Consider the following 12,378-nt stretch of genomic DNA (forward strand, 5'->3'; position numbering starts at 1 on the left):
ACGCCATGAGCCCCTGACCTCTTCCTCTGGCCGTTCCCAGTGGAGCAGCAGTGTCAGAACTGGGACACATCCAGCAGGCAAGAAAGGACCACGAGGCCACAAACACGGTTTTCTCTCTCTGTGTTTAAATGTTTATTCACCTCTCAGAGCCAGTGAGAGAGAGAGACAGAGCGTGAGCAGGGGAGGGGCAGAGAAGAGAGGGAGACACAGAATCCGAAGCAGGCTCCAGGCTCCGAGCCCGAAGCGGGGCTCAAACCCACAAACCGTGAGATCACGACCTGAGCCGAAGCCGGACGCTCAACTGACTGAGCCACCCGGGCGCCCCCAACACCGTTTTCTCTCAAATTCACTTGACAAGGCTTTCTGCATACATGTGAAATTACCCCACGTCTGTTAAACAAAAAGTAACATTTATTCACGAGCGAAAATACACTGGTGACCTCCAATAGCGCTACGTCAAGGCCAACGGTATTCAGGTGCTTACGTATTAAAAGAAAAAAAACAAACGCAAGACTCTGTACAAAATTATCCACATGGTTAAGTCCTTTCCAACTTGCTCTGAAAATGCTAAGCGCCAGAGCAAGCCTCAGCTCCCTACCCACAGGATGACAGCTCTCCACGCCAACGCTCAAAATACCTGCTTTCCCTCCCCCTCGTCCGCTGTGGCACTTGAGCAGAAAATCGGATTGTTCTCAGTGTGTGGGTCATCTCTTGCCAAGACGACCAACTCCCCGGGGGAAGGGGGGGCAGAGGAAGTGCTGTCAACAGCCTCACGCCCTCACGGTGCCAGGGCAGAGGGGGCCCCCGGGATCATGGTCACGTGCTCAGTGCAGCTGTCGCCTGCGGACGCGGGGCGGTTACCGAAGGCAAAGTCACAACTGCTGTCCCCGTTATGTGGGCTCCGATTCGTGCCCCAGTCCCGCTGCACCTCACAGAGCTGAGGCCGGCCTGGAGGGCCAGGCTCCCGGGCTGGACCAGTACTGGCGGGCCACGTGGCCTGGAGGAGTGACTTAATTCCCCGCGGCTCAGTTTCCTCGGCTGTAAAATGAGTATTAACGGCTTCACCGTGGTTAAGTTAGCTATCTCTGCAAGATGCTTAGAACAGCACCTCGCACGTAGGAAGCGCTCACTAGCCCTACCTCCACAGTACGACACACACGGTCCACAAACAGGTGCTAACAGGGAGCGCGTTAGCGCCTGTAGCAGAGGCTCGCGGTGCCCGCCCCGACCAGCTGCTGACGGTGCTGACTGCTAACACTCTCACACCCGTGCCCTCTTGCCGAGGGTCAGCCTCAGCTGAAGGAAGCCACCTCCTGGAGGTTAGGAAACACCCTTGCTCCCCAACCGTTCAGCCCGTGGACAGTGGCTGACTGACGGCGGGGATCTAAAAGCCCAGTCCCTCACCTCAAGGAGGCCATACTCTGTGGTACAACCCACGCGCCAGAACTCGCCGTGGGGAGTTAAGACTCGTTCTGAAGTCACGTCTTTGCCTGGCTTCCTTCCCTTGCCCGGCTGGACTCCCTCACTCCCTGGGTGCACAACTTCAATTAGTCACTTGCACACCTGTCTCGGGGCTTTGCTTCTAGAGGGCGTGACCTAAGACACTGCCTCTAAAGGGCCACACGATCTGCCCCATCCCTCCCCTTCTGGGCACAAGAGCGCCTTGGCGCTTGGCCCACGTATGTGATATGTCCTTTCCAAAAGAGAATTCCTTCACGGCCCATCGGATGCGTGAGGAAAAACTGAATTATAGCGTGTGCTTAATTATTCAGAATCTTCCACCCACACCGTCCACGGGTGCAAAGTTCTGGAAAACTGTGATCTGCATGATAACAGCCACCTATAGCTTCGGTAATTACCCTGGGGGAAAAGACTTTTATATTAAGGGCATGATTAATATACGGGGACCCATTAATTTGCTGAGCATGAACATTTACATGATTTATTTTTGCACATGTCACAAACGAGCTTCAAGGGTAAACATGGTACCAACCGCTGAAAAGGGTGTACCTCCCCTCCTCCTGCCAGCCTCTATTACTTTCACTTTCGTTTCTACTTCTGAATCCCACTCTGTCCCCCCCTCCCCTCCAGTCCACATCTCAGCTTATTCGAGACCGAGGCACCCTACCCCGCACCTTGAGAACAGAGCTAACCAACTGGTGGCTCGGAGGGACTTCTTTTCTTTTTCACCAATTCTTCTTTCTCCCACCTCTAAACCTCAACCATGTTGAGGCTCCCTGCAAGAACCAATTCGGTATCAACCAGCTAGTCCCGGGGTCCGTAACCTGCAGCCCGCAGGCCAGACCCAGCCCACCACCTATTTTTGTCAATAAAGCTTCGGTGGAACACAGCCAAGTGCATTTGCTTACATACTGTCCGCGGCTGCTCTCGCTGCGGAGGTGACTGCTGCGGAGGTGACTGCTGCAGAGGTGACTGCTGCAGGCCTCCCACGAGGCCAAAAATACTTCTCACCGGAACCCTTTATGGAACATAACTGCTGACCCTGCAGTAGTGGCTACCCGAACCGCGGGCCGGAGGGCCTGCGGCCACCCAGGCCTCCGCTGCTCGATGCCAGAGGGATCATGTCGTTCACTCTGGTTTCCCTGCAGGCCGTCCTCGCGTTGCTTACAACCTGCCCTGAATACAGAATGAAAACCTGCTTCCCGTGCCCACCCCAGGGCCACGCATCCAGTGGTCTCTGCGCAGAGCTCGATTCCTTTCAAACCTTGCGGGTCTAAGTGTCAGGCGAAGACACCGACTCGTCGCTGAAGGGGGCCAGGCAGAACAGGTGTAAGACTGATGGCCCACGGCTCCCAGGCGTCCTGTTGGCACTGCTAATATTTTTTGCAAAGAAAAGGTTTACAAAGGTTTCCCAAGAATTTAAACAATAGCACCGCCTGGTCGCTTGCCCCATTTACTCTGCTCTGTATTTCATCACAGACTTAACACCACCTGATATTACGTTATATGGTGATTTCTGTCTCCTTAATCAGGTGGCAAGCTCCGTGAGAAGAGACGTGGAGTGTTCTAGTGCCTCCTCTATTCCCAGCACCTGTTGACAGAAGACGCTCAATGCATCTCTGAATGAATAAATGAATGAAAGACCAGGGAAAGGGGCTGGACTCTGCTGGTAGGTTTCGAAGCAGCTTGAATCGGCCCCGGAAGTGGCCCACTGATTGCCTTGAGAGCTCATGTTCCAGTGTCTGGAACCCTCTAACGCACAGATGCCTCCATCGACAAGTATTTATTAAACACCTACTGAGTACCAAGTCCTGAGCTAGGCAACTTGGGATCAGCAGAGAGTCTAATCCCTGGCCTCCAGGTCTACGCAACACAGTGGGAAGACACGAGACACATTCAGGGAAAGCAACATGGAGCCGGAGGCAAGACAGAGAGAAATACCTGGATCCAGCGCTCCGCCTTCAACAGCGATGATACAAAACAGCTTGATCAGATCTCCCCGGATAACCGACGGTGTGTCTGAATGCACGGAGGCATTAAATATAGGACCTGGAAAACAGTGATGGCACCTCATTACTCCCGTTCACACTCGTGTTGAAATTGCATTCCTGGCGCTCTAATGGCCATCTAAATGTGGCCCGCCTTCCTTGGACCTGGGCTAGGTGGCGGTCTGAGGTGGCTTTGCTTCTCTTCAGAGAGACACGTGCATCACGCACAGTCAAATGAGCGTCCTCTTCATTACAGCCACCACAGAACCCTTCCTACAGAATTACTTTTGCTTCTGGCTTTTCCCGTACCTCTTCTCTGATGACAACTGTGGTCCCATTCGAAGGCCACCCCCACCTGCCAGCCTGATACAGCCTGGGTTGCTTCTGCTTCTGTGGGGTCACCTCCAGGCCAAGGTGGCAGGAGAGCAGAGGGAACAGGACTGGACTGGGGACACTTCTGGCCCCCGACGGGGAGAGCGGCCTCGCTGTGCTGGGGACAGGGGCTCTGCCGTTAGGAGGCTGAGATCCAGTGAGCAGACCAACTTGCCAACAATGACGACACTGTAGGGGGCACTGGCGGGCACCACAGGCTCCAATCTGTCAGGGGAAATCGAGGCAGCATGGGTATTGCTTCAAAACACTACCCACACAGGATCGGTCTTGCACACCTTCCTGAGAACACCTCTCCTTGACTTTCAGTTTGCTTTAAAAAAAAGAACTTTTGGGGTGCCTGGGTGGCTCAGTCGGTTAAGCAGCCGACTTCAGCTCAGGTCATGATCTCATGGTCCGTGAGTTCAAGCCCCGTGTCGGGCTCTGTGCTGACAGCTCGGAGCCTGGAGCCTGTTTCGGATTCTGTGTCTCCCTCTCTCTGACCCTCCCCTGTTCATGCTCTGTCTCTCTCTGTCTCAAAAATAAATAAACGTTAAAAAAAAATTAAAAAAAAAAAAAAAAAGAACTTTTTCCTTCTTCCAGAGGCCAGAAGATGGTGCTACTCAAAGTGTGCTAACTGTATAGGGCACAGGTACTCCAAGCTTTCGAGTTGTGAGCACAAAAATGAGCAACAAAATTGGAAGTATAAAGAGTGAACACACAAAGAGAATTTAGTGCTAGAATTTCATAATATTTGCCACAGAGTCAGTTAGATGCATCTGACTGTAGATATCATTGCTATTATGCTATTTGATTACTAGACATAAGTAAGTGACTTATTAAATTAAAAAAAAAAAAAAAGTATGCCAGGGCGCCTGAGTGGCTCATTTGGTTGACTCTTGGTTTCAGCTCGGGTCATGATCTCACGGTTTGTGAGTTCGAACCCCACGTCGGACTCTGCACTGATAATGCGGAGCCTGCTTGGGATTGTCTCTCTCCCCCTCTCCCTCTCTCTAAGAATAAAATACGGGGCACCTGGGTAGCTCAGCTGGTTGGGCTTCTGACTTTGGCTCAGGTCATGGTCTCACGGTTTGTGAGTTCGAGCCTCACATTGGGCTCACTGCTGTCAGTACAGAGCCGGCTTCAGATCCTCTGTTCCCCTCTCTCTCTGCCCCTCCCTTGCTCATTCTCATTCTCTTTGTCTCTCTCAAAATAAAAATTAAAAAAATAAAATAAACTTCAAAAAAAAAAGTATCCCTTTGCACGGCTGCAATCTGGCTCCTATCCTCTTCACTCCTTTTCTCCTCGGTTTTAGGTGACAGCATTACGTAGCTTTCAGCCAACCTGATCCGAAGAGCTCAGTATTTACCTTATTCTAATTTCTAAAATCTCAGAACAGGCAAACCTGAAGAAGGTTCCAGAATACCTATGGGACTTCTCTTGGGTTTCCTGGGAAGCAAAAAGAGATGGCCCTGGACACAGATTCTGAAACTCATTCAAAGCTAAAAATATTGTGATTACTATCTTTTAAATCAGATCATCAAAGAGGGGGAAGTACTTTTTTTTTTTAACACCTACAAGAAATGACCGAGAAAGAGTGTGAAGGTCATGCGAACCAACGAGGCAGAGTCGAAAAGGCTGTATTTTCACTTCACCGTGAGCGGGAAGATGAACTGCTCGGATTGCTTTCCTCACACCAAGGATCAGAGTGGTCTGTTCTGCTGGGAGAAAGGCAAAGGGCGGGCGGAGGAGACGGCAGCCCAGGGGGGGTGGGGCAGCCCTGAGCAGGTTGTGGGGAGAGTTCAGATGAACCACGGGCAGCAGGAGGGCATCAACTCTGGGGGCAGGGCAGGGGGATCATGACGGAATGGTGGTCCCGGGCATGGGGAAAGGGACGAAAACAGAGAGAAGAGGGAAGCCTGACCTACGTGTGGACGGCCTGCCCTTCAATTAACTGCCCTCCCAGCCACGGTTCCCACAGGTCCTGACCAGCCTGGATTTGATCTACCTGGATGGCTCCCTGGGAGTGCACGTTAGTAGCAGCCAAGGTGACCCGTGAGGACCACACGTTTTCTCTGACTAGAGACAGAGCTCCACCAAGGGACTTTCTGGAAGTGTCCAGCCCCCTTCTGACAGACCACAAAATGATAATAAAACAGGAAGATCCTCATCATGGATTTAGGTTTCTAAATTTGAACCCGCAAAGGAAGACTTACCAATTTGGACAAATTTCACTTTCGTTTCTTTGTATGTCCAAAGAAAACCCAAAATGCCTTGTAGGTCACAAGTTATGGTTGTCATTTCCCGTAGCGGCTACGGCTGTGGGAACAACGGAGCACTTGTGCTACGGCTCACGATGCAGACAAGGGCCTGGGAAAAGGCCTTCATTGTGATATATAAACGGCGGTGCACTTCCTTCTAACGAAATCAACAACTTGCTGTTAATATGGGTCTTTATGCCAGCCTTGGAAATATTTTTATTATGGTCAATTTCTGTGGTAATGCTGTTTTTGCGAGGGAATTTGGTTAACTTCACAGATGACAGACGTCGGCACAGAGAATGTAAGTGAACAATCAGAGTCACTAGATGTCCCCCGATTCCTAGTCTGCAGAGAGTAAGCACATGGACCACTTAGTTTTTAAATACAAACACCGACAGGACCATGTTCCAACTCCAGCCCCTAAAAAAAAGGTTATAAACAGCAGTGTTTTTGTGAAAGCCCAAACTGTAGGCCACCCGCATGTCCATCAATAGGGTAATGGTTAACTAAATTTTCTAGGAGGTGTAGTCATTAAAGTTGTTATTTACCTAGAATTTGTTTTAACATGAAAAATACGTGTCTTATAAGGTTAAGGCGGGAAAGCAGATCATGAAAATGTATATACGGCCTGAAGTCACAGTCATGAAGAAAACACGTAAGAGAAGATTTCTAGGAAGACAGACAACACCAATTAACAAGGTCTGGTAGGTTATGGGTAATTCTTTTCCTTCTCTACTGTATCATATTTAAAGTGTTTTCTCTTTTAAGGAGAAGAGCTTTCGTATTATCCTTTATGAAAGGCCAAAACCTTGAACACCATAACATTTAATCTGTATTCCCCCCCTGACACTTTGGGTCAGTGAAATTCATGAGTCAGCAGGGGCCCTTGGGAAACACTGTCCTCGTACCAAGAGGCAAGTACCCCCAAACCAGAGGATAGAAAGGTGGACACCAGGAAGGACCTCTTTGTCATATGGCTCTTACGGCGTGCTGCTGATTTTTAGGAAGCAACCACTCTTCGATATCAAGTCAGTGCTTGCTGGGAGTCAATCGGGGTGAGGGCACTGTGCTGGAAGGATCTGATGGCAACTTCTCCTAACTCAACTGTGAACTGGCCATGACAACTGCATGGATTAAATACAATAAAAATCTTAGCCAGTCTAAGAACGAAGCCAGTCTTCAACCTTTTATCATTTTATCTGTTGTGCAGAGATTTAAAGAATTGAGAAATAGATTCAATACCCATTCCTCACCCAGGAATAAAAAGATCTTATGTCTCCCTTCTTTCCCATAACAATTCGAGAGAAACAGTAAATAACAAATGTAAAACAAGATGGAATAAACTCCTATAGAGAGTAAAACAGATACATGAATGAAAGACAAAGACCACATAATCCTCTGAATATCAATAGATACAGAATAAGTATTTGACAACATTCACCATCTCTCATGGTAAAAACAAACAAACAAACAAACAAACAAACAAACAAAAACAAACAAAAAAAACCACTCACCAAACCAGTAATGAAGGGAAACTTCCCCAACTCAATAAAGGGCATCTATGAAAAACCCACAGTTACAATGATTCTTAATGGTAAAAAACTGCAAACTTTCCCCGTAAGATCAGGAACCACACAAGGATATCCTCTCGTGCCACTACCATTCAACGTTGTACTAGAGATGCTAGCCAGGGCAATTAGGCAAGAAGAAGAATTAGAAGGCATTCAGTTTGGAAAGGAAAAATTAAAATTGTCTCTATTCACAGATGCCATTTCATTGTATTTAAAACAGTCCAAGGAATCAACCAAAAAAAAAAAAAAAAACAATTAAAACTAATAATAAGCCCAACAAGGTTACAGAGTCTGACATCAATATGAAAGGTTGCAGAACCTGACATCGATACACAAAAATCAGTTGTGTTTCTTTCTATACACTTGCAACGAATAAACAGAAAAGGAAATTAAGAGAGCCATCCCAGGGGTGCCTGGGTGGCTCAGTCGGTAGAGCGTCTAACTCTTGACTTTGGCTCAGGTCATGATCTGCTGGTTTGTGGGCTCCTGCTCCATGTCGGACTCTGTGCTGACAGCATGGAACCTGCTTGGGATTCTCTTTCTCCCTTTCTCCCTCTCTCCCTCTCTCCCTCTCTCCTTCCCTCCCTCTAAATAAATAAATAAATAAATAAATAAATAGCAATTCCATTTACAATAGCGTCAAAAAATAAAATACTTAGGATAAATTTAATGAAAGAAGTTCAAGATTTGTATGCTGACAACTATAAAACATCACTGACAGAAATTAAAGAAGGCCCAAATAAATAAAAACATGTACCATGTTCATGGATCGGAAGGCAGTACTGTTATATGGCAATACTCTCCAAACTGATCTACAGATTCAACAGAAGTCCTATGAAAGTCCCAGCTGTCATTTTTGCAGACGTTAATGGGTGATCCTAAAATTCATACAGATATGCAAGGGACCTAGAAAAGCCAAAACAATCTTGAAAAAGAACAAAGTTGGGAAGGCTCATATTTCTTGATTTCAAAACTTACCTCACAGCTCAGTAATCAAACAATGTGGTACTGGTATAGGAACAGACATACAAAGCAATGTTATAGAACTGAGAGTCTAAAAAAACCCTTACACTTATGGGTAAATGATTCTTGACAAGTGTGCCAAGACAAGTCAAGGGGGAAAGAAGAGGCTATTCAACAGATGGTGCAAGAACAGCTGGTTCTTCACATGTAACAAGGCAAAACTGAATCCCTTCCCCTGCCACACACAAAAATTAACTAAAATGGATCATAGCCCTAAATGTTAAGAGTTGAAACGTAAAACTGTTAGAAGAAAACAGAACCATAAATCTTCACAACCTTGGATCAGGAAATCGTTACTTGGACAAGACACCAAAAACATAAACAAAAAAAGAAAAAACTAAATTGGACTTCATCAAAATTAAAAGGTTGCATGCTTCAAGGGATACCATCAACGAAGTGAAAAGACTACCCACAGACGGGGAGAAGGTATTTTTAAACAATGTATCTGTGAAGGGGCTTGTATCCAGACCGTATGAAAAACTCAACTAACCAATGATAAAAAGATAAATAACTCAATTTAAAAATGAGTAAACAATCCGAACAGACATTTCTCCAGAGAAGATACACATATGACCAATAACTACACGAAAGGATGCCTAACATCAACAGTCATTGGGGAAATGCAAATTAAAGCCACAATAAAATACTACTTCACACACCCACCAGGTTGGCTCTTCTAGAAAAGATGGAGAATACCAGGGTTGGTGAGGATGCGGAACACTTAGAACCGTCACACGTTGCTGATGGGAATATAAAACTGAGCGGCTGCTTTGGAAAACAAACATGGCAGTTCCTCAGAGTTAAAGAGAGCTACCATATGACCCAGCATCACTCCTCGGTGAGAAATGAACTCTTGTGTCCATCCAAAATCTTGTACGCTAATGTTTATGCCAGCATGATTCACAGTAGCCAAAGAGTGGAAACAACTTAATGTCCATCAACAGACGAATGGATAAACGACATGTGGGACGTCCACACAATGGAATACTATCCAGCCACGAAAAGGAATGAAGCAATGGCACACGCCGTAACATGGACGCTTGAAAACATCATGTAAAATGAAAGAAGCCAGGCACAAATTTCCACATATGTGATTCAATTTATGTGAAATGTCCAGAGGAGGCAACTCTACAGAGACAGAAAGATTAGTGGCTGCGGGGGGCTGGGGGTGGGGGCGGGGAGTACTAATGAGTCGAGTTTTTCTGGAGCGATGAAAAATTCCGGAAGAGATTGTGGACGGTTGCACAACTCTGGGAATATACTAAAAACTACTCAATTGTACAGTTCACATGGGTGACTTTTCCAATGTGTTAACTGTAATTCAATAAAGCTATTATTAAAAAAACAAACAAGCAAATACACAACAAAAGAAACTTGCGCTTTCTCTGCTCTTTCCAAATCTCAGAGTTTAAGTCAATATTTCCTCTTCAGTAACCTAAAGGTTAACGGATTAGAAGATGCCAGAAGACAATTTTTTTAAGTTTTTTTAAAATTTATTTTGAGAGAGTGACAGAGAGAGAGAATGAATCCCAAGTACGCTCCATACTGTCAGCTATCAACACAGAGTCTGATGTCAACACAGGGCTCAAACTCAGGATCCATGAGATCATGACCTGAGCCAAAATCAAGAGTCGGATGCTTAACCAACTGAGCCACCCAGGTGCCCCAAGATAATTTCATTATAGTATTAAAGTTTATGTTAATACAAAATAATACTAAAAAAAAAACTTTAACAGAAAAAAATAAACTTTAAGGTCGTTTACTTTTAATATAAAAGGTAATCATTTAATTCAACAAATATCTCGTATTCACTATGCTGATTCAATTAACACTTGAATTTTTACAGGTGAGTATAAATGTACACATTCAGAAATTTCTCCCTGGGATCCATGGGAGATTGACTGAAAACATTCAACATTAAACTCACAAATGATGATCGTTTCACCTTGATATCCTAAACAAAACTGGGGATCAAAAACTTTTAACTGACCTACCTACCAAAATGCACACACATAGGCAGAGATTTCAGAAGAGCTTCATGAATTACACAGATGAAAAAGAAACATTTCTCTATGTATCCATGCCATTAAAAAAAAAAAAAGTGGGCCTTTCCGCCTTACAGCATAAAAACATTCTACTTAACCAAAGATAAAGTCAAGTCGGAAATAGACACAAATGCCCTTGTTTTAACTGATCTTCCCATACATGAACACCACCAATAACTATTCCTAACGAACTGGTGACAGGTACATTCATTCATCCATACCACCACAGCTCCGGTAACTCAATTAACTGACGGGAAATCTTTCTCCAGTCCCAAAGCAAGGGGGAGGCATAAGGTCAGAAGCTCACCCCCTACGGGGAAATACTGCTCTGTAAGTTGGACCAAAACTAGTGCCCATCACCTTCAGTCCTGGGGACCCCTAAAGACCCACTAAAGAGTGAAAGCTATGGGGCTGGATGCCACGGGGGTCTTGGCTCTGAACCTTGCACTTCAGCTCCCTCTTCTCTTTGTACTCCACCGTGTTCTCTAAAGGATCTAAAGTAGCTGAGTTTGGGTTCATCTATTTTAAAAAAAAAAAAAAAAGGTAGTTTTTACACACAAAAACTGATACACGAATGTTCACAAGGATTATTCGCAATGGTCCAGGAACTAGAAAACACCCGAATGGCCACAAGCTGATAAACAAAGAAAACGTCGTGTCTCTGCACACTGGAGTATTATTCAGCCATAAAAATGGATGAAATACTGATACATGCTACAACATGGATATCCTTGAGGACACTGTTTAACAATTAAGAATACAGGCAAACAAAAAACAGAAAACCCTATGTTAAGGTGGAAAGAAAAAAAAAAAAGACATGAAGACCATATATTATATTCCATTAACGTAAAGTGTCCAGAACGGGTACGTCTATAGAGACAGAAAGAAGGGGAGTGCTTGCTGAGAGGCTAGGGATTGAAGGGTGTCGGTGGAGGGGTACAGGATTTCTGCAGGCGTATGAGGAAAATGTTCTCCAATCGACTGTGGTGATGGCTTCACAGCTGTGACTGTCCTCAAAGCCACTGAATTATGCCCTCTGAATGGGTAAACTGTATGGCACGTGAATCACACCCCAATAAAGAAAGCCATTTAAAAAAAAAAAAGTAAGCCACTGGATCAAGATCCTAGGGTCTCTCTAGTTCAGTGTGAGGTTCAACGGGGCTCCCTACTCACCAGCAGTCTGGAAGTCGATCTCAATAGGGTTGGACAGACTGGTTGCTGCTTCTCGCCACAGGCTGCCCCGGACAGGAGACCAGGCTGTCACCACGCAGCGGTACAGCCCCGCATCCGACACCTGAGTCTGGTACATTCGATAGCGAAACTCATCTTCCTGCACCTTCTCTAGCACAACGCCATCCACCCGCGATGCGTCTGTCCAGTTCTCCAGCTTCACCACGGAATCCTGGTCCAGGGAGATGATGTACTTGGTTTCATTGGGGCTGGAGAGGTCCCCAACAGGCTTCTCAGCGGTGATGAGAACAGAGTAGCGCGGCGACTTAATATTCTTGGAAGACACTTTGCACGTCATCTCAAATGTATTTCCTGCGGCAAAGAAAGGCTTTGGCTGCCTTGCCTTCACCACAAGCACGGAATCTGGAACGAAGCACCAGAAAGAGGTGATTTCCAACAGGCCTGGTTAAAATGGACGTACGTCTGAGTG

General features: G+C 46.1%; 1 protein-coding gene across 1 annotated transcript in view; it reads right to left on the reverse strand.

Annotated features, from left to right (window-relative positions):
- PTGFRN (prostaglandin F2 receptor inhibitor) overlaps positions 1 to 12,378 on the reverse strand; it is an 87,570-nt gene that overhangs the window by 6,519 nt on the left and 68,673 nt on the right. Inside the window, exons 6-7 of the mRNA XM_047870772.1 lie at positions 11,892 to 12,311; positions 3,403 to 3,510 (exon numbers count right to left, since the gene is read on the reverse strand). Coding sequence (XP_047726728.1) covers positions 3,403 to 3,510; positions 11,892 to 12,311 — 528 coding nt within the window. The remainder of the gene's footprint in view (positions 1 to 3,402; positions 3,511 to 11,891; positions 12,312 to 12,378) is intronic.

The sequence above is a fragment of the Prionailurus viverrinus genome, chromosome C1 (assembly GCF_022837055.1).
Source record: "Prionailurus viverrinus isolate Anna chromosome C1, UM_Priviv_1.0, whole genome shotgun sequence".
NCBI lineage: Eukaryota > Metazoa > Chordata > Mammalia > Carnivora > Felidae > Prionailurus > Prionailurus viverrinus.